Genomic DNA, 22,653 nt, shown 5'->3' on the forward strand with positions numbered 1-22,653 from the left:
AGGAGGGGGGGAACTAGTTCACTGTTACATAACCAATTCATTTCTCACAGTCCTTGATCTAAAATTCTCTCCTTGCTGGGTAAAAATGGGGAACAACAACATAAATATATGCAGCAAGTCAAGGCTCTCAGGTGGCAACAGATGACTGTATCTACTCTTAGAATCACAGAATCGTAGAGTTGGAAGGGACCCCAAGGGTCATTTAGCCCAACCCCCTGCAATGCGGGAATCTCAGCTAAAGCATCTGTTAAGTTGTGGGTGCAGATGTCAGCTCTTCTGTGATCAGCTCTGGTAGTGACTCAGCATGCTAGCAAGGATATGCTAGGAGTCAAGTCTAACAAAAACAATCTTCTTTATTGCAGTAGAAATTTAACTGGGGTGGAGGGAAAGGACGAGCTTCTTTTATACTCTCAGGAACAGGAGTTGGGGAAAGGATACATTTAGATTTTGGTGGGACCCAATCATAGTAAGGATCCAAATTGTACTAACAAGTTAACCAATAGCAACTGTCACCACACCCATAGTTCTAGTTACAGGTAGGTAGCCGTGTTGGTCTGAGTCGAAGCAAAATAGAAAAAAAATCCTTCAGTAGCACCTTAAAGACCAACTAAGTTTTTATTTTGGTATGAGCTTTCGTGTGCATTAGTCCTGGGGGGGGGGAAGCAAGGGCTGAGGGGCTAAAGAAAGCTTGATCATGCATAATGAGATAACACCCCCCCAGGACTAATTGCAGTCATCAGCAGTCATTAACAGCCATCTATAGGTTTACCACTCCCATCAGCCCATCACCCACCCCCACCACCCTCTGTATATATATAGGGTCTGACACTTCTGTTTCAAGTGTATCTGAAGAAGTGTGCATGCACACAAAAGCTCATACCAAAATAAAAACTTAGTTGGTCTTTAAGGTGCTACTGAAGGATTTTTTTTCTATGTCACCACACCCGTTTGAATCCTCCTGGAGCGGGAAAGGTAGTTACAGAACTTAACAGTGAGATTCAGGTACACAATTTAAACCAATACACAACACCTTCTATGACAGATGGCCATCCAACCTCTGCTTCAAAACCTCCAAGGAAGGAGAGTCCACAACCTCCCAACGGAGTCTGTTCCACTGCCAAACCGCTCATACTGTCAGAAAGTTCTTCCTGATGTTTTGTCAGTTTCTCCTTTCTTGTAACTTGAATCCATTGGTTCGGGTCCTATCCTCCAGAGAGGGAGAAAACAAGTTTGCTCCATCTTCCATGTGACAGCCCTACCCAATCATTGACAAGATGGTTTAAATCCCCAAGCTGTTCCAGTGGAAGGCCTGAATTTCTGAAAGTGACACAATATTGCTATTTTGAGGGCTTTCAAAAGGTTAATCTCTTTGCAACAGAACCACTACATTGACAAAAGATACACTGTATACGAATCTTGCACAACTGAAGGTGATGCACTTACAGAACTAACCAAGTCCCCACATGTATCCTTCAAAGTACTATTTTGTGGCCAAGGGATCCTTTTTGAAAGTGATTTTTTTTTAAGTTTACACATGTGCAAAGGAAGCACTTATTGGTCCAAGAATGATGCCATCCAGGGTGGGTGGGGGAATGTTGTCTGGAGAGTCTTTGTGAGATGTTTTGTCTAGCAATAACAGAGGGTAAGCCCAGCCTGCTCCCTTTTGGTGGAGAAGCGGGCAGCTGTGAGAGGGCTGGTGAAGACAGCTAAGAGGCAGGGCTGTGAAGTTGTTTTCCTTCCCTTGAGAATGCTAAGGTGATGCCTCCTGAAGAGCAGCCTTCTCCTACCCTACTGAAGACATTTTTGCCTGAAGAGCTGCAGAGCTGTGTGAACTGCAGAACCTGACTAAAGGAGCTGCCAGCATTTTGGAGCAGACCCCTCTTTCCTGCGCTTCCCTAAAACCGCCATTGCCGGGGACAGACTGATGAGGTTAACAAGAGAGACCTATGATGCAAGCAAGATGTGCAGTAATTTTATTTTCCTTATTTAACCAGACACCAGACCCGTTAAAGATTTCTCCAAATGTGACACGAAGGAAGGTAACATCAACCCCGCCATACGGGAATCCCTGCCTGGAGGCAGTCAGGTCGTATAGCAATGACCAGAGGAGGAATGACTGCTGGGAGGAGAAGCACAACCAGACACCTTCATCTGCCCCAGCTGCAACGAAACATGGCTCTCCCATATCGGCCTCTACAGCCACAGGAGGCCCTGTAACCTTCCAACAGGTTGACTTCACCCACAATGGGCACCCCTCCATTGTCTCCTGAGACAGATGGATGCCAACCTATTATTTTCCACTTGGGACGAATTCCAGATGGGGAGTGGACATTCCAACTTTGCATGGGCAGGTCCTGAAGAACTAGAGAGATGCATTTCCCCCTTATGTCTCAGTTTGGGGGAATGTCTAGGAGTCTTGAGCTACCATCAGTAGGACCTGGGCTTGCTCAAAATCCTTTGCTGCCTCAGGCAAAGGATGACATGGTGCCACCCACACTTCAACCCCAACTTCACACATAGAAGCTGACCTGACAGGCAGTTGAATCTTATTTCAACACTGGTAATGGGGTAATATCCTTCCCTAGACCAGAGGGCAGCATGGCATGCACAGCTACTCCTACCAACACCTTGCCATGGCTCCTGCTTTACCTGCCAAAACAATAGGGCCAGGTCCAATTACAGAAGCTCCAGACTTGATGGCAGTGCTTGTATTGTTTATTTTTAATTCATTTCAGCCACTTGGGGAGGCAATAATTAGCTGAAAAGCAGGATAAAAATATAACAAACAAACAAACTGATGGCTATATGGAGGCTCCATGTTGAAGAGCATGGAGCTGAATACCAGTTTTTCAAAGGCACTGGGTAGAGGGGGCTGTTGCCTTCCAGCTCTGATTGTGGGCTTCCCAGAGACATCTGGCTGGCCCTTGTGGATCGTCAAGACCCCAAGTTACTGCAGAGGAGCTTTGAGGGACTGGGTTCTGGACTTTTTGTCTGGCCTAGGATGGCCCTTTTTACATTCCTACATTTAAAGCATGGCCTTGAACCAATGTTTGCTCCCAGATGGAGGCTTAATGCTGAGCCTTGACAAGTGCTGTCAAGGTCGTGCTTTGGGGAAGAAGTCCAAGGCCTTACTCAGAAGATTGAGCAAGAGGGGCCCCCAAGTTTTTCAGGGCTAGCTTGCCACATTTTGAAGTGAAGTATTCCAATCTAAATGCACCATCATCTAAAGAACACCCCTGTCCCAGGACCATAAAGTTCAAAGTCTAAGGCTCCATCTGCACTGTAAATGAAAACAGCACCATACAGACATGGCTTCTTCTACCAAAGAATCACGGGAACTGTAATTAATTAAGGGTGAAGAGAGCCATTAGGAGACCCCCTATTCTTCTCACAGCAGGAGTTTGAGCGTTTTTTCTCTCTCAGAAAGCCACATATCTGTTACTTTTTCCATACCAGGCTTTCATTCCTCTTTGGAAAGTGATGAATGCACCTGTTTAATTTAGTTCAGAAGTTAATGTGAGAAATGCTATTCACATTACTGTGAGAACTTTCTAGCCACAGGGCTGGCCCTTGCGAGGCATTCTGGTACCAGAGATGGAAAATCCACACAGCACCCAACTTTCCCACTGACATGAGGCTCACAGCTCCCTGGAAGTTCTCTTGGACAAGAGCATGTACATGAACAAGACGTGTACAAAAGACTGATGACCTATTGATGGATTGTGCTCCAAAGGTAAGATCTGCCTGCTCTTAATGCCTACAGCCTACTCAACTTCAGACAACAACAGTTTTACCACACACACATACACAATCCCATCTCTACCTTCTTAGTCTGCCTAAATGGTATATTTCTGATTCCTAGCATGAAACAGAACCAAGCAATTTCTTGCATTATATAACTGCCTTTTCCTTTTCCCTAAACTCCAGGAACACCACCTAAAAACTCTGGTATGTTAAAAGGATAGAAGTCAATAATGGATGCATTGAGAAGAGAAGGGGGGGGACTCCCAACACATTATCGACTTGCATTTTTCTGAAGCCCTGCGGGTGCTAATGTCTGGGAAGATAATGCATTCCGGAAAGAGACAAGAGACACTAAAGGGTTGCTAGGACCAACGAGAGAAATAACCGCTTTCCCTTTAAGCAGGTGCTCGAACAGATTCGAGTACAGACTGAAGAGAGAGGAGAGTGCTTGAAAGGGGCACCATCAACCGGGAGCAACAGAGCGCTGCTAAAGTGGGAACATTTGGGTGAGGGGAAAGGGGGGAAGATCACCCCTCCAAAAGCACCCGATCTCCAGACCGAGAGTCGTCCCCTAGGAGAGTTTAAAAGCAACAGACAGACAGACAGACAGACAGACAACAAACCCAACAGCGTCCGTGTGTCACAGGCTATATAATACAAAGAGCGATTCCCACCGCCGGTCGTGGGCAATCGCGGATCTCCCCGGCGCCGATTTCTAGCAAATCATTTACAAAAAAAGGGGGGGGTTTAAAAAAAAGCCAAGCGTAAAAAACCCACCCTCTATAAACCCAGTGTCCCTTCCTTCACCTCCACCGCGCCCTACCCAGCGGCGAGCCCGGCGTTCGCCGAGCTACTTTCCAGGCAGAAGGACTGCAAGGCGGGCTAAGTATCTCGGTCTTCTTTGTTTAGCTGGGAGGGATTTCCACGCTCCGCCAACAGCCAAGCGTGGTGCTCTCCAGTCCCCGCCAGGCACCCGGTGCAGTTTCGCAGGCTGAAAGTACTCCTCCGCGCAGCCCAGGCGAAACCCGGGGGAGACCTGGACGCGGCGACGCGCACATGTTCCCACGGCGGGGCGAGGCTGCAATCACACACCGGCAATATCTGCGGCCGGGGGCCGAGGCAGTGGCTGGCTACTTGGCCTTACCCTGCCCTCCACCTGCCTCGTTTGGTTTGCAGAAGAGCAAGAAATACAAACGTGGTGTGAGTGCAGCAAGAGATCGGGTTACCTTGGAAGCGCCACGCAGTCTTTTCCTCTCTCCCTCCAGCAAAAGGGTGTGTGTTGAAAGGGAGAAAGGCTGTGGTGGGGAGATGGGGAAAATTTAAATCCCGGCAGGAAAGTTCAGCGGCAGGCGATCCAAGCAGAGGAAGCCGAGCTCTGCCATCCCCTCTTGGAGCGAGTGGGCTACACTCCTGGCTCTCTCCTCCCTTCCCTTCGAGGGAAGGAATCCGCGCAGGGGAGAGCCTCCATTGGGCAGGATCCGAAGCCGGGGAGAGCGAAAGAGGGTCGGGATTGGCTGGCGGGGAAGGAGGGCGTGGCAAGGCTCTCCCAGGGTGTTTCCTCGCTCTCTCCTGCTCTCTCGACCCCCTCGGAGATGCCGAAGGGTTGACCGTCTATTTTCATTCTTATTTAAGGCTTTAACTGTAAAATGCAAAATAACCGCGCGCAATCCTCCACCTGCGTCGTCATCGGTAGTACCGGTATATTATAAATGCACATGACGTTTTACAGAGTGACATAAAAAAACCCAATGAGATTAGAAACAGAGATACTGTATGTGTTCCGAATATGTTGTTATTATTAAATAGAACGCAGTAATAAGAAATCTTCGTTAGATGCCCGACCACACGCTGGAGGTGTCACACCGAAGCACACCAGCCAAGCAAATCAATTGACCTCTGCCACAAAAAAGCTAACAGCAAACAGCGCTGTACAAGTAAACCAGCCAGCAGAAGGGAAGACCATATGAGTAAAGCCCGTTTTCACACTCCCAGAACAATTTTTAAACGAAGTTTGGTGCGACAGATTCAAGGTATAAGAGTGTTTCTCTTCAGGCAAGCATCTTTACAGCTAAGATGTTTTAATGTCAGCTTTGTTTTAATTCGACTGACCCTGTCCATGATTGATGCTGTATTCTAATTTCTTGAGGTTTTTTCTGATACTTGTCTTTTTGTCAGTGGTAATCACCCTTAGAGAACAGTTGTCGGAAAGTGGGTTATACTTTTTGTCAAACGAATAAATGGACAAAGAAGTAAAACTGATTATGACATAGCATGTACATTATTGTATGTAAGAGCTACATGAAAGCCAATTTCGCACTGAAAACGTTTGTTTAGAACTGCAATGACTTCCAAACATCTGGATACAGGGAAAAACAAATGTTCACACAATTTTCTGGCAACAACAGTGTTTCCTACAGCTATTTATTGTATTTCTTACTCTCCCTTCACCAGAAGGTCCCATGGCAGGTAAAGGGACCCCTGACCAGTCACAGACGACTCTGGGGTTGCGGTGCTCATCTTGTATATACAACTGCAATTACGATAGTAAAAACAACCCCACCCACAACCCCTATAATATAATCCATACAGCAAATTACAAGGAGGAGAGTATAAAAAATATTCTTCAATTCTCAGTGGCCTCTCTGCCCTTCCAGTACAAAGACAGTACAATACTACTAAGATCTAAGAAGGCTGATTTAAGTTGTGTTAAGAGTGCCACATACATAAAGTGCTTTGGTGGAATATAAAACATAGATGATAACACAAATACAAGGTGCCAGCTGCTGTATAAAGAGCTAACAAGAACTCATAAAGTTCAATATCAATACCATAATGGGGTTGGTAATGATGGTACCACACACTCATTTTCCTTCCGCACAGGAGGTGTCAAGTGTGAAATGGTCCACGTACATTTTTAAGCCACTTTCTGTTTCTACAAGATGTTAATTGGAGTTGCATCACACATGACAAAATACATTGGGGCAGACCTGGTATGACTATACACCCTCATTTAGCTATGCCAAAATAGGATTCGTAGAGAAATTATCATCTGTGCAGTTGAACTTAGGGGTGGAAGGCAGTTGAAAACCAAGGGGGGAAAATGCCCTGTACAACCCACAGCTCATCTTACAGTAAGAAGTTTGGAATCCAGTTACTGAAGACAAGGCTGCAGTTTCAACTGTTTAGGTTGTCATGTGTGAGCAAGGATTTTGCCCCCACTCTATTAAGCATTTAGTATTCCCCCTTCATCATAAATGTTCCCATTATAGCTAGTAATCAATAATCCGCTTTGTATGCCAACCCACTTAATGCACACAGACTTACTGACTTTTATTGGTCACTGCAAGATCCAGTATTCTCTACCATGCACTACATTATTTACTCATAGACTAGAATAATTCAACATTGCCTATGAGCTCAACTATTCAAGCACTTTCTTGCCCTTTAAAGCAGCATTCTAGGAGAAAAGAGAATGGTTTTTTTATTTCTATTTCAGCAATTCCAACATCTCGTAAGATTCCCTTCTGTTCATTACAAGCAGCTGGTGTTGCTGTGAAAACGAAATACATTAATGTGAAAATGCGGGCAATTTATTCTCAGAATTTTCAACTCCTTCTTGTGCAACATTTTTTTAAATAAAAAAACTACATGGCACCCCACCCTACAATAAGAGGTATACAGTAAATTGCACATTTTTATCCTCTGGCCACATATGATTTACACAGCAGCCCATAAGATTAGGAAGTCTCCTGTTTTGCCAGTGGGTAAAAGGTCTGGGACACGGGTAGCGCTCTGGTCTAAACCACTGGGCCTCTTGGGCTTGCTGATTGGAAGGTCAGCAGTTCGAATCTGCATGACGGGGTGAGCGCCTATTTTTCTGTCCCAGCTCCTGCCAACCTAGCAGTTTGAAAGCATACCAGCGTGTGTAGATAAATAGGTACTGCTGCAGCGGGAAGGTAAACGGTGTTTCTGTGCGCCCTGGCTTTCTTCATGGTGTTCTGTTGCATCAGATGTGCTTTAGTCATGCTGGCCACATGACCTGGAAAAGCTGTCTGTGAACAAATGCCGGCTCCCTCGGCCTGAAAAGCAGAGATGAGTTCTTTGGCTTCAACCAGGGCCTTTTGACAGCAGCATTCTCAAGCACTGAGGGGTGGCTCCACCTCCTCTGTTGGATCCAAGAATTCTTCCTCTAACCTCCCACAAGAGGAAATCCTCAGGACTGACTTCAGGAGTTCCTGCCCACTCCTCTAGGTCCTTGACCTGTGGCATGTCTGGTTCATTCTCTGAGGACTCCGTGTCTAGTGCTGGGTCGTGGCTAAGCATAACACATACCATACACAACATTTTATTTAGCACTTGTAACTGGGCTACTTGCACTAGGTGAGAGGGCAGGAGAAGATGACTTTATGCCTAGTGAGCAGAAAGGTGCCGTTGCTCTGAGGAACAGTATGTTTTTGCATGTTTAACATTTCAGCAACTCAGATGGCAATTCACATCAAGTAGCAGAAGCTGCGGGAAACTGTATCTGCAAACCCTCCTGCTTCATTTAACCACAGTTCCCTGAGATTGGACATAATGGGGGAGACTGTGGTTAGTTCAGTAGTTAAGAGGGAAGGTACCGGTAGTAGGACTTCAGAACTATGGAGATTCTCCAAAGGCAGCCCTATGCACAACTGTGGCTGCTATTACAGCACAGATAACAGCATCTAGGACAGGCATCCCCAAACTGCGGCCCTCCAGATGTTTTGGCCTACAACTCCCATGATCCCTAGCTAACAGGACCAGTGGTCAGGGATGATGGGAAAGTGTAGTCCAAAACATCCAGAGGGCCAAAGTTTGGGGATGCCTGATCTAGGAGAAGCACAGTTAGTGCACCAGTCTGAGTCTGTGAAAGCCAACTCATGCCACTTTGGCATGGATCTAGCACTACCTCAACCCAGGGCTGACCCAATACATGTTGGCATGTGCTCCCCCTGCCACAGAAGAAGGAGTGAGTGAAGATCTACATCAGGAACAAGGGTGGGAGGAGATCAGCAGTGCCTCCTATTTGCCATCAGGCCACTACAGAGGCAGCACGGAGGGGACAGATCTGGCCTCCAAGGAGTGCACTGTGGCTGTTGCTGCTACTATGGCAGCAGCAGCAGCAGCAGCAGCAGCAGCAGCAGCAGCAGGCGATGCATTCTTGGAGGCAGATTTGCTGTCCCAGTGGATCCTGTTGCTTGAGGCAGCTACTTTGCCTCATGGGTGGGCCGGTGCTTCCCCATACCTAACTGTGAACCTGATCTTTTAGGGCGAGTGTATCATCTACAATATGCTAAACACTATCTTCCAGATCAGCTGGAATCTTACCAGCAGTACCCCCATCTTTAGTTTATTGGCCTTCATCCAATAATTAAGCAACTTAAAACACTGCTTTTGCATATCCATTGCTTCACCTGAACCTGAGCTAGGTTACAAAATGCGCTTGATTCAAGCAGAGACAGAACGACAATGAAGCCAATGGGTCTAGCATGTGACCTTGCTACACAGAGTCTGCATCCTGGATATAATCATAGTTGTCAAGTTCTCCCTTTTTTAAGGGAAATTCCCTTATGCTGAATAGGCTTCCTCGCGAGAAAAGGGAAAACTTGACAGCTATGGATATGATACTCCCCAGAATAGTCATAACAGGTCTTTTATGTTGTGAATCACCCTATTATCTTTGGATGAAGGGCAGTATACAAATTTAATCACCATCAATAGGCAAGTGTTTGTGGGGAAAGATCCTTGTAGGCCAAAAGTTCAAAAACCACTGAATTAAATACTTATTGCCATTGTGAATTATTAGAGTAGGTTGCAAACCGTTAGTCCACAACTAAAGCCAGTTTTCCAGTTACCCAGCACCTGGAGACAATCAGCCATGTCGTGTATCCACAGCAGTGACCAGAGGAGGAATGACGCCTCCACCTGCCCCACCTGCAACAAAACATGTCTTTCCCATATCGGTCTCTACAGCCACAGCAGGCACTGCAATTCTCCAATGGTTTGACCACCTCCCAATGGCGCACCCTTCCATTGTCTCCAAAGACAGACAGAGGCCAGCCCAAGTTCACCTGAAATATAGACTTCCCATCACTGCTAAATATTTCTTGTTTGCATTCCTGCGTTCTCAGCCCAGCTTGAGGAAGAGCACAATTAAGCTAAAAATTATATGTTGTCTCCAACACTTCTCAGCCACCACACACAATTAGAGCATTAGCTAATCATCTGTTTGGGTTTGTTCATGCTGGAAGATGGAACAGGCAGCAATACTTTGAGATTCAGGGGTGGGGTGGAGGGGGGGGAGCTAATTACGGGGGGTGGGATGGAGGAGAGAATCCACATAAGCATTAATATTACTTTCAGGAGTGCAGTAATTTTGAGTACGGGACAACTCCTAAGAACCTCAATGGGGAATCTTCAGCCAAAGCGGGTGGGGAAGGCAGACAGCTGTAGAGTGAGATCATATTATGTCATTCTTTTCAGCATTCTTATACCCCACTCCCTTCTGTGCATTTTTCTCTCCAGGCAGCAGCAAAGTCGACCCATATTCATGATAAATAATAGAGTAAGACTGGTTGGCACAATCCAGTTGAAGCTGAGCACCCTTCAGTCACATTCTTTTCTCCGGAAGAGGCTTAAAGCAGATGCTTAAATCTCCCATTTGAAAGAAAAGCACCCAGAAAACGCCTAGTGTTAGTTGATTTGTGCCTATAGATTGTTTTACACAGCCCTAACACATCCCAAATCACGTTTAAGAATTCAGTTCCTCAAAAGATATTAGTCACAAATACAATCTAACAACATTGGAAACCTCAGACTGGCGTAAGCCAGTCCAATAAACAGAACCAAAACAAATAGGAACATAAACTCACCCTAAGCCAATTTATTTTGAGTGCAAAGCACCAATGAAAACAAGACAGTCAGAATTTACAGCCAGCAAATCTCAGCAATGCAAGATTTTTTATTTTATTTTTTTTAAAAAAATAGCCTTGACACTATCTGGCTTATGTATTTAGGCAATTGATAAACAATATACATTGATATTGTGTTAGTTTGAGCAGCTGGCTAACAGCCCTCCTTCAGGTGTGCTGGGGATGGAAAATGTGCAGCCGCATTTCTCAAACTGTGCTCCAGAGACCACCAGGACACTTCAGGGCTGCATCCCACCCGCCTTGTCATACAGTGGATTTGTTGTTGAGCGGTTGGTAGCAGCATTTCCCTGCATGTACAGTGCACAGGAATATGTAGGAGATGGAATTGGTAAGAGAGTAAAGCTGCTGCATGCAGTGTGTCGGGGTGGGGATTAGGGATGCGGGAGAAATTGTATTCAGTTCACATTTAGAGGTGAACTTACCCAATCCAAACAAAAAATAATTATACTAAAAATTCCTTCCAGTAGCACCTTAGAGACCAACTAAGTTTGTCATTGGTATGAGCTTTCATGTGCATGCACACTTCTTCAGATAATCCACACTTTGCACCACAGTTCAAGAAGGATACTGACAAGCTGGAACGTATCCAGAAGAGGGCAACCAAAATGGTCAAGGGCCTGGAAACGATGCCTTATGAGGAACGGCTTAGGGAGCTGGGTATGATTAGCCTGGATGAGAGAAGGTTAAGGGGTGATATGATAGCCATGTTCAAATATATGAAAGGATGTCATATGGAGGAGGGAGAAAGATTGTTTTCTGCTGCTCCAGAGAAGCAGACACGGAGCAATGGATTCAAACTTCAAGAAAGAAGATTCCACCTAAACATTAGGAAGAACTTCCTGACAGTAAGAGCTGTTCGGCAGTGGAATTTGCTACCAAGGAGTGTGGTGGAGTCTCCTTATTTGGAGGTCTTTAAGCAGAGGCTTGACAGGCATATGTCAAGAATGCTTTGATGGTGTTTCCTGCTTGGCAGGGGGTTGGACTGGATGGCCCTTGTGGTCTCTTCCAACTCTATGATTCTATGATTCTATGAAAACACTTTACCTAATCCACACTTTGCAAAACAAGATGCGAACCTCCAGCCTCTGAAATTTCGCACCCCAAAAGTCCACAACCCGAGCGGTGATAGAGCGCATGTGCAAAAGCGTGACAGAGCAAAAGCGCATGTGCAAAAGCTCGAAGTGTGCAGAATGCTCTTGTGCATGCGCGCGCAGCGGAACCCGGAAGTAAACACAACCGGCAGCAACCCGCAGCAAAAAAATGCAACCCGCAGCAACATGAGGTATGACTGTACAGTAATGTCTCGCTGTATTCAGGAAATTTGCAGTAAAACTGCGTATCAAAATGCATACATTAGGATAAATGAACACTAAAATGTTACTGAATTTTAATGAGGTTGTGTTTTGTTTTGTTTTTTTAAAAAGAAATGTTTTTCTACAAGCTGATGTAGAAATGTAGAGAAGTGAAATTAAGAATGTGGAGAAACGGGGGGGGGGGGAACCTGAGTTTGATATACCCGCCCATCCGAGAAGCAGAGGAAACGGATGTGGCAACAAGTGTCAGGGAAGGAAGGCAGAAAACAGGAAGGAGGGAGACACAAAGACTGACTGAGGGAGAAGTTGCCCTGTTATCTGCTGCTGAACCTTTTGACCCATCCACATCACGCAGACTTACACCCAAACACCCTAGTTCTCTCTCCCCCCACTCTGCATCTCCTGCCAAACCCAGAAGCTTCTCCACCCTCCCTTTAGGGGCAAGTGCTAGAGGCAGCATTGAAGGAAGCAAGAGAGCCAAAAATGTTACTATTTTAAAGAGTAATAATATTTTTTAAAGAGTAATACTAATAAACTGGGAAGAGAAAACGAAACTGGGGACAAGAGAAAGAGCTTTCATAGGAAGATGTGAATGTGAAAAAAACAGGTTGAAAGGAATGAAAGACTTGGGGGGTGAGAATAAGTGAAAGCCAAGTGTGAAAAGAACAAGGAGACAAAATTACAGGAGATCAGTTTAAAAAACAAAACAAAAATGCCAACCACTTTGAGAGGAGTGTGTGTATATTGGGCTAGGGTGGTGGTGGTGGAGGATAGATAAAATAAAAAATAAAATACCCTCCCCACTAAGAACTTCTGGGTCAGCAATTCTGCATAAAATGGTGCATGCTGTCTGTACTTTTCTTCAAAGAAAGATGAACTGTGGGCAAAGAATTTAGCAATTTCCAAAGAGGGATTAGTTAGCAATTGGGGGGGGGGTCTTTAATGGCCAGCTCATTCTGCCAACGTCTATCTGCTGCCATTTTGTGATTGGCACCACCATTTTGTGATGAGTCGGCTTCAGTCTCATTTTAGCCAACTCAAGTGGATCCTGGGAGCAGAAAACTGGAGAACCCCTGGCTCAAAGCATAATAAAGTGGGGGAAGATGTTGCAGGGACATGCACACTACTGCCACCCTCAAAAAGTGGCAGGCAACTGTGTGAATTAGTAAGCCCCGAGTATGTGGAGAGTCCCCACATGTTTTAGAAAGCACCGTTCTAAAACATGCAAGGAGCCTCTTCACACAGTTGCTCTCAAACTTATGGAGGGCTACGGAAATGAGAAGGGTGGAGCTAACATGTTCATTCCTGCTCTGCTTCCCGTGTTTTCTATACAGTGCGAACGCAATCCGTTCCGCGGAGGCCTTTACTTGCCGAGGCATTCGCTCGTGGAAGGCATGCTTCTGTGCGTGCGGAAGCATCGATAGAGTGCTTCTGCGCACACACACGCTGCACAGATAGCTTCTGCGCATGCGCTAGCTGCGCAGATCGTGTCTGTGCATCCAACGCCGCGGAACCTGGATATAAACACTTTCGAGTCTGCGGTGTTCGTAAACGGAGGTTTTCGTAAACCGAGGTAGTCGTAAACCGAGGTTCCACTGTACACAGTTCCAGAATTCCTGAACAGAATTAAGGCTTCATATTTAACAGTGCAAAAAGGCAGGTTAAGCTTCTTTTCCAGTCCAGGGCATGAATGCCTGGGGGGGGGGGGAGTAGTTACAGGTAGGTAGCCGTAGTTGAAACAAAATTTTAAAAAATCCTTCCAGTATCACCCTAGAGACCAACTAAGTTTGTCATTGGTATGAGCTTTCGTGTGAATGCACACTTCTTCAGATAGCAGGGAAGTAGTTAAGGAGAACAACTAATCAACACATCAAAGGAAGATTAGAGTTCGGACAAATGGGGGTTGCCAGGGCGACAGCGCTTGTGATGTCACACAGGAAAAAAATGGTATTTTAAAAGCAAAGGATTGGATGGAGTGGGGCAAGTGGAACTTCTTAGTGGGCTGGCCGAGATGGAAGGGAAGGCGCGTTGTTTTCTGCAAGTGCTGCTGGGAAGGAGAAGCAAATGCCATTAACTCTCCACAAACCCCAGGTGTAAATATGTGTGAATAAAACGATATTTCATTAAGACCCTAGCCTCCATTGTGCCTCATTTTCCCCAAAGAAACACAAACCCTGGTTAAGTGCTATGACTCCTGGAATCTCCCCACTCGGCAGAGACTGGAGTGGCCTGAAACATTATGTCCTCTACGCCACTGTGGCAGCGAGAATTCTTATAGCCCAGAAATGGAAAACCAATGAAATCCCATCAATCAGTGAGTGGCAGTCGAAACTCTTGGAATATATGGAAATGGCCAAATTAACCTGTAGAATTCGGGAACAGGACGAGGGAAAGTTCAAATTACAATGGAGTAAATTTGTGGAATACGCTAAGGATAATTATAAAGGTATGAAAATGTTAGTGGCAATTACATAAGTCCTACAATGGTCAGAGGTCCCTGTACCTTTACCTTTGAGAGGGAGTAGGATAGCAGTCAAGCGCAGGAGCAAATCACCTGTGTATTCACTGAGCTCAGGCAAGCCACTGTATCAGTCTCCATCACCTCCAATCTGGAATAATGTAATGGCCCACAAAGTTGAAAGAGCTATCAAGGTGATGTACTTGAAACAGTCTGAGCACAGGAAAATTGCTATTACAAGTGCTCTATTATTATATAAAAGCTGTGTGTGAGCATTGTATTGTACCCTAAGGTTGCAATCCTGTGCATATTTACTTGAAATCAGCATTTACTGCCAAGTAGGCAAGAATTGTATTGTATTGTTAGGCACTAAGTGTATTTAAAAAAGGGGTGGGGGATTTCTCGTTCAGCTGTATAGGTCATAGTTTTTGTCAGAAATGCCAGTTCTTTTTAAACGTAAAAAAGAAACACAACTTCTCTTACATCATTACAGGCCAATCACAAAAGTGGCATCTTTATTCAACAAGATATAGTACAAAATGAATCTGTACATCTTTCTATTAACAGGATGTGTTTACAGTTATATTACACTTTTCCAGCCTTTATACTGCATCATCTTAAATACAAAAGAAAATTTACAAAACCCTTTATTCACTCTGTGATTTAGGCCAGCGTGAGACAAAAGGACTCTTCTCACTAGCCTTCTCCAACTGTATGCATTCAGTTGCAGCTCTCAAATCATGCCAACCCTTCAAAAAAGAAAAAGAAAAAAAAGCGGAAAGTAACCTGTTTTTCGTGCTGTTTAAAATATTAAAGAATTGGTAAAGTAAGCTTCCGTTCTTATAACTGGGGTGTGTGGGTTTTAGAAACAGCAAATTAACAGTGTGCAAGCTGTTGGCGCCAATCCATTCTACGTTGGACTTTCAGCCTGATCCTAAGCTTATTTACGTACTTGGAATTAAGTTCATTCGGTTCAACAGGGTGCATTCTTAGGCAAGCGTGCATAGGATTGTAACTTAAGTTTAACTTAAATCAGTGGAACCAGTCAGTTGCATCAGGGATGTGTGGCCCAGGGGTACGTGGCACTGGTGTGCTAGTGCTTTGTGTGCAAGCACTACTGCCTTGGTTTATACATACCACCCAGCCTCATGTGTAATGATCAGTCACAGCTAACTTCTTATTTGTTGGTTTAAGCAAGGGCTTGTTTAAAATACCTCGTGTCAAAGAAAACCCAAACTGGGCTCAACAGTGATGGCTACCTTGAGATGATGGACTGGGTGCTCTGTATTGTTTGGTTTGTTAAAACATAGTGGGGAAACAACTGTCTTTCAGTTTTTCTCATCCCCCAGTAAGTAGTGAAAATATTAGAAGCCTTTTCTCTTAAAGGCAAGCTTCCCCCACTTTATTTCCCCAATGATGTCAATCACAGAGTGAAGTATTTTCACACATACAGCCACATTATGGAAAAGCAGATTAAGAAGCATCTGTGACAGCTACCATGGAGAGAAAGGCAGAGCTAAGCTAACCCAACACAGATTTGTGGTGGGACATCCATTGCTACTTCAAATATGCTGTTTATTCCTGGTTTAGTGATTTAAGACTCGAGTAAACCCTTCACTCAAACACTGTCACTTAACGTGTGAAAGGAGAAATTTCTCATACATATGGATAGCACTAATTACATCCAGGGAAGCAAAATTCAAACGATATATAATTATAGTCTCTGAAACATGCTGCTGTTCACATTCACAACATCTGGTACAGTGACAATTTTCAGAAAAGAGATGGATTAAAAAGACACAAGTCTCAGCAGATCCTTAGCCAAGTCCATTTATGTTCTAATCTATCTTCGATAAAAGAACTTGAATCCAACAATTGGATCCATGTCAAGCAATTCCATTTAGCTTAGATAATTTAAATCCACCTGCCCCTCTAAATAGCAAGAGGGTGCTCTTTAAAAAAATCACACCCCATGACAAAAAGTTTAAAAGGCAAAGCCTGCTTTACTAGCGCCAACTGAATGCAAGCAATTTTATACTAATAGATGCTAGTCTTAATTTAAAAGGAAAATTAAAAGGTTAGTTCAGAACAAGAGGATCTTCAAAGATACTATATGTGGATAACCTAGACCTACTGATCTTTTCTTAAATCCCTGAGTTTGCTTGATGGTTCTGCCATGTAACCTGGTGTCAGCTACATCAAATCTGAATGGATGCTATTTAAATAGCTTCTCAGCAATGGCAAAATCCATAAGGGAAACACACTTACTACTTTCTAAAGGAGGAAAATAATTCAAAAGGGGAGATCATGTGTTTTGCTTATCTCAAGGTTTAGTTTTAGTATGGATGTGGTTATGGGGGCTATAGTCACTACATTAAGTGGAATTCAAGTGGATTCAAGTGAATCAAAACAAATTTAAAGTGGCACAATTAGCAATTCTTTAAAAAGCTCCACAGAAGCAATAAAATGAAATAGCGGAGGGGAATATTTTGGTTATTTTGAAGAATTATGCAGTTACTAAGCTGTTCATTCCGAAGAAAGTATTGATTTTAACGTAGGAAACAACTGTATCACAATTTAGTCTCATTTGAAATCAAGCACACTTTTCTGGATTTTACCCTGTAGTAATTAACAAATGCACGAACAGAGAGACCATCACTTCCAACTGGAGCCTTCCAACTGGAGCTGCTGAAACACCAAAGGAATACCCCCCACACAAACCCTGTTGTTCCTTTGAACTGTACTCTGTATGTAGGACCCAAATTATGGCAAGGTTTTAGTTGTCGTTTGCACCTTGTCTATCTGATTTGCACATTTTGGGGGAAAAAAAGCATTCGGACCACCTTCAAAGTTGTCCAACCTCATAATACTGTTAAGCCACACAACACCTCTGCTTCTACAAGCTCTTCTCACAGATTCCAAGACATGTTAATGGAAGAAAATCTTGCTCAATAATATCCTAACATTTTAGAGCCATACGGTGTCTCTCTTTTAATGGAAACCCTTGCTACTCCAACTATGCTTGCCTACTTGCTTACTAACAAAGGCTGTTGGCATTTGAACAAGGCAAGATAAGGTGCTTTTGAGAAGCATGCAACGTATGCGGTCCAGACTCTAAACAACATTTAAATACCACATTGCTTTCAATGGTACCAACAGCTGATATAATGATGCTCTAGAAACAGACACATGTATATTCTACTGTAGTAGTTGAAAAGGAACATGTTTCTGCGCATCCGTTCAGCCAGAAAATTGTCCTTGCATCTTTGCTTCATATAGTGACTTACTAAAAGAGCAATGGGTTAAACAGCAAGTATCCATAGTCATCTTATAGCCTGGAACATGTTGTTTGATTTGAGGCCAAAGGAAAAAACATGTTGAATTAGTTTTCGTACTACAACAGCTCTTATCAAAGTCTGGGGGTCCTCTCACCCCTGCATCGTATTTCTACTCTCCAAGGAGCTTAAAAATCATGTGTGCTGGAGCCAAACCGGTATAAATGGTGAGGGTGTTATTAACCGATACATCATTTAGAGTTGACTAGTATATGCTAATTGAGTGCTTTGCATCTCATGATAGCTAATGCAACAGAAATGGGAATTAACCAATTTTCAGATATGTAGATTGAGGTTACATTAATAACCCAAAGTTGCAGTGTCTCCTACACCTACTGCAATCATCCTGTTTGGGCATTTGAAACCTCTGGGAATGCACACAATGTATGCCAGCATTGTTTTGCCATTTTCAGCTCAATCTGAAGGGGGCTGCTTTCTATGTGCATAGGTTTTCCGACACAGGGACAAGATTGGATTCCTGCCTCTGAGGATGAAATCCTATGTGCATCGAAGAGATGACCACACATGTGCTGTGGAATGCTGCAAATGCCTGTGTTGCTATGGGGCCAGGGCTAGCGCCATACATTCCTGCAGGGCCCCTTCATGCATTTAGAACTGAATGCTTGAATAGAATTTGCAATATCTGGTTAAGACAAATCTGGCTCATTAGACCTGAATTATGATGGACTGGAAAAGCAACAGAAAAGAAAGACTGCCATAAAGACGAGCTTAACAAAGCACTGGCCTTTTCTCCAGCCCACTGTTCGGCTAATCTTGGCATATTTGTGGAACAAGAAAAGAAAAGAAAAGAAAAGAGGCTGAGTGAGCTTGGGTGGGGTGGAATCCTTACACGTCTCAGAAAGGCTCTTGCAGTGTACATAATTTTTAAAAAATCAGAATTCTGCACATGCTGCAGAGGACTTGTTCGTTAAATTATCTGTCATTTTAGAAGTGCAATCATACTTCAGCCACTGCTGCTAGGAAGAATTTGCCCAAGTGGAGAGGGGTAAGTACAGATCACCGCGAATAAGTATATTCATATTTACTGATAGTCTTTTTATCTGCTTATGGACTGATATATCCAAATGAAAGCACCCACAGACACTCAAGGGTTGGAAATACTATTAAGGGATTAAGATGGTGTCAAAAGAATTGGGAGGAGAACCAGAAAAATAAATCAAGTTTATCACAATTGCAAACATACTCACATGGCATATTTTTTTTTTTTACTTAGAAGAAAAGCAGAGGCTTGACTTTCTTGAACAAAGACTGGACTATAAGTTTCCTTTCTGTGTAGGCCAACCTCCACCACAATCATCACCTGAACTACTGAGACACAACTGAAAAAGGGCACTGAACAATCTGGTACAGCAGGCATCACTTCTGAAGTAACACACGCATGTTTCACAAAAGCTGTTTCGTTATTCCACTGGCACTGAAATAACATTCAACTCCGCATTGAGGAAACATACATATCCCTGAAAAAAGAAAGGTAAGAGTCCTAAGCGACTTTCAGAACGCGACACTCTTTTACACCTCCCTTGCCGATGTGACCCATTCATGGGGTGTCCTAAAACCACGCAAAACAGTCCTGGCTGGAAAATCCAGTTCACTTCACTGAGGTTCCTGCTATTGCGGTGGCTGATGCTCTGGGGGAGGATCCTGGAGAGGCACAGCTGGCCGTGGCCCTGCCGGCCTGGGAATTGCCTGGTGCTGCCTCTGCCTGTAAGCAATGACTGTGCCCAAGAGTAAAGCAATGATGGTCATGAGGTAAAGGTCCCACTCAGGTCCCAAGAGCTGGTCCATGTCAAGGTGTGAGAACACTTCTTTGATCTAAACAAAAAACAGACAAAGCGAGACGCATTCAGTCCTCAGCTGCTGTCCACAATTTCAATAGCTTCCTGCCCCTTATGTGAACAAGAATGTTAAAAGGTAAAGGTAAAGGTACCCTTGGCAGTTAAATCCAGTCGCGAACGACTCTCGCTTTTCAGGCCGAGGGAGCTGGCGTTTGTCCACAGACAGTTTTCCGGGTCATGTGGCCAGCATGACTAAACCGCTTCTGCTGCACACAGAAACGCTGTCTACCTTCCCGGCAGAGCGGTACCTATTTATCTACTTGCACTGTGTGCTTTCGAACTGCTAGGTTGGCAGGAGCTGGGACCGAGCAATGGGAGCTCACCCCGTCGCAGGGGATTCGAACCGCCGACCTTCCGATCGGCAAGTCCAAGCGGCACAGTGGTTTAAACCACAGCGCCACCCGTGTCCCTGAACAAGAATGTTACTGAGTGTCAAACCTTGCCTTTTTGATGGGCAACTTATCTGTGGCGACCTTGCAGCCAGGTTATGTTCTTTAAGGGCCGTGGAAAGCTGTTTAGTGTATTTCACACCTCCCACATGCTGCAAGTTTTCTTTTTAACTCAAGTTAAATTTTATACCTGCTCACTGGCTACCAGCTCTGCAACACCCAGGGGAACACTTCTCTCCCACTCTTCCTCAACAGGAATATAAAGGGATCAGTCTGAAAGGTGGTGGGATGGGTGCACAGCTTCAGCTTGGCGTTCCTGCAGCTTACTGCTTCACAATTAAACCCCAATTGACTGTAGCAGAGGGCAAGAGAAATGTGAAGGCCCATTTCTAAGGGACAAAAATGAAGTGCCCCAGGGCTTTCCTGAAAACAGGCCAAGTTAAGAGTCCCTATCCAATGGGAGTACGACCAGTTGAAAGAAGCAAGAAAAAGGAGTCATAACCCTGACCTGCATAGGTTCAGACTCTTTCTCCCCGCACCCAGCTTGATGGTTTCACAGCCTAAGGATCCCTTAGATAGCTGGATATTAGCAATGATGGCTTAATGAAGTCTCCCTTGTCAGAGGAGTTTTGGCAATGAATACCAGTTCTGGAGGCTGTGGGGGGAAGGGACAGCATGGGATGGAAACTGCCTCCATGCTTCATTTGTGGATTTTCCACCAGCACCATGTTGGCTACTCCTGCAGCATAACATCCAATGATTTCAAAGGAGTCTCTAGTATAATGATGAATAAGGGTCATGTGAAAACATGAACCGTCTGGATTACTACCTAAAAACTCAGTCAATCAGGGTAACACGAGGATGTCAGGCATTGCAATAGGGGCAGTGGGTCAATTTTGGGTAAACAAAGGTAGACGGTTAAGTCCAGTCAAAGGTGACTATGGGGTTGCGGCGCTCATCTCGCTTTCAGGCCGAGGGAGTCGCTGTTTGTTCACAGACAGCTTTCTGGGTCAAGTGGCCAGCATGACTAAACTGCTTCCGGAGCAACAGAAAATCGTGATGGAAACCAGAGAGCATGGGAACACCGTTTACCTTCCCACCACAGTGGTACCTATTTATCTGGTGTGCTTTCGAACTGCTAGGTTGGCAGGAGCTGGGACAGAGCAACAGGAGCTCACCCCATCGCATAGATTTGAACCGCTGACCTTCTGATCAGCAAGCCCAAGAGGCTCAGTGGTTTAGACCACAGCGCCACCCACGTCCCTCAATTTTGGGTATAGTCTACTTCACTAGCTGAATGGGAGCAAGTGTGACAAGGAAACACTTTTACATGTGAAGTGGGACAGAAGCCAAGGACAAACATTGACCTCCAACCAGAAATTTTCACACTGCCAGAAACTGTTCTATCTATAGGCAAAGTGTTCCTGCACCTTAAAGCTGTTTCCTATTATACAGCTATACCTCAAGCCAGTCACGCAGAAGAAGGGGAAGAGAGGTAATTGTGACTAGGAATGTACCACCATCAAAGTACCTTCAGTATCATTCTTTTCCTGTAAAAGCTCTGCATTACTTACATTGGTTTCTTGTACATACTGGAAGGCATAAATGATTCCTAGTTTGCAGAGCGCAAGGAAGACTGGAACTTGAGCATCTGGACTGGCATCAGCTGCCATGTCATAGAAGCGTTTTGCAAGGTGAATATCCTACAAAACACATAAAATTAAATATATTTGTGGACAACAAAAGCAATTAACTTGAACTTGTTGGTGCCAACTTCTAAATAACAGCAGGAAGCTGATATTTCCCCCCCCCCAATATTTTGCATAATAAATATGCAAGGCACTTTCATTAATGGTGACCTTGTCTCCATTTAGTCAGATTGCAAAGAGGGATTCCTCCCTTCCCCACCTGCTGCCCAGTGCATTATGTACAAATGCCTACAGTAGATGGCAAGAGATTCTTACAACTGACCGTAATGGAAATTTTGCTGTAACAAATTTCACAATGACCATGTCTCCCAAGGTGGCTCACCTGCTTGATACCAAGTCCTTTCTCATGCATATAGCCCAGGTTGAACATAGCTTGGGCACTGTGCTGCTGCTCCGTTGCCAGTCGGTAGTGAATAAATGCTGTTTCGTAATCAACTTCAGTTCCAAAGCCATAGAAATGGTAATCGCCAAGTTTCAGTCGAGCAACAGTGTAACCTATCAGCAAAAGAACAACCACGATGAAGAGAAGAGTGGGCTTTATGGCACATTTCTTTCAGTTTGTCAGGGATTGCAGGTTTGTGTCCCAGACCAATAACCAATTGTACAGGGAATTTCATTCCACCACAATATTTTCTGGCACTATGGACAGAATTTGATTCTGAAGTATTTAGTTGAACATGTGTGCCCTATTATGCAAATGCACCCTGAGAATATGGCAGCCTTCAGAAATTTCATTTCAGAAATTACAAAGTTTGGGATCTAGGCTTATTATAGCAGCTACTGCACAATAAGTCAAGTGCACTGACATGGCAAAAGCAGACCCAGTATCAGCTCAGCTCTGTAATATGCAAGATTTCTTAGATCTGACTGTATTTTGCAATAGTCAGAGAAATGTG

General features: G+C 44.4%; 2 protein-coding genes across 3 annotated transcripts in view; both read right to left on the reverse strand.

Moving 5' to 3' along the window:
- Positions 1 to 5,178, reverse strand: part of STON2 (stonin 2) — a 70,289-nt gene extending 65,111 nt beyond the window's left edge. Inside the window, exon 1 of the mRNA XM_035107794.3 lies at positions 4,971 to 5,178. The gene's annotated coding sequence lies outside the window, so the exon portion shown is untranslated. The remainder of the gene's footprint in view (positions 1 to 4,970) is intronic.
- Positions 5,179 to 14,952: 9,774 nt separating this feature from the next.
- SEL1L (SEL1L adaptor subunit of SYVN1 ubiquitin ligase) overlaps positions 14,953 to 22,653 on the reverse strand; it is a 36,722-nt gene continuing 29,021 nt past the window's right edge. For both annotated transcript variants that reach the window (XM_088672611.1, XM_035107784.3), the window contains 3 exons: positions 22,080 to 22,252; positions 21,623 to 21,751; positions 14,953 to 19,636 (listed from right to left, as the gene is read on the reverse strand). In XM_088672611.1, coding sequence (XP_088528737.1) covers positions 19,433 to 19,636; positions 21,623 to 21,751; positions 22,080 to 22,252 — 506 coding nt within the window. In that variant the 3' untranslated portion in view covers positions 14,953 to 19,432. The remainder of the gene's footprint in view (positions 19,637 to 21,622; positions 21,752 to 22,079; positions 22,253 to 22,653) is intronic.

Source organism: Zootoca vivipara, chromosome 1 (assembly GCF_965207765.1).
Source record: "Zootoca vivipara chromosome 1, rZooViv2.hap1.1, whole genome shotgun sequence".
NCBI lineage: Eukaryota > Metazoa > Chordata > Lepidosauria > Squamata > Lacertidae > Zootoca > Zootoca vivipara.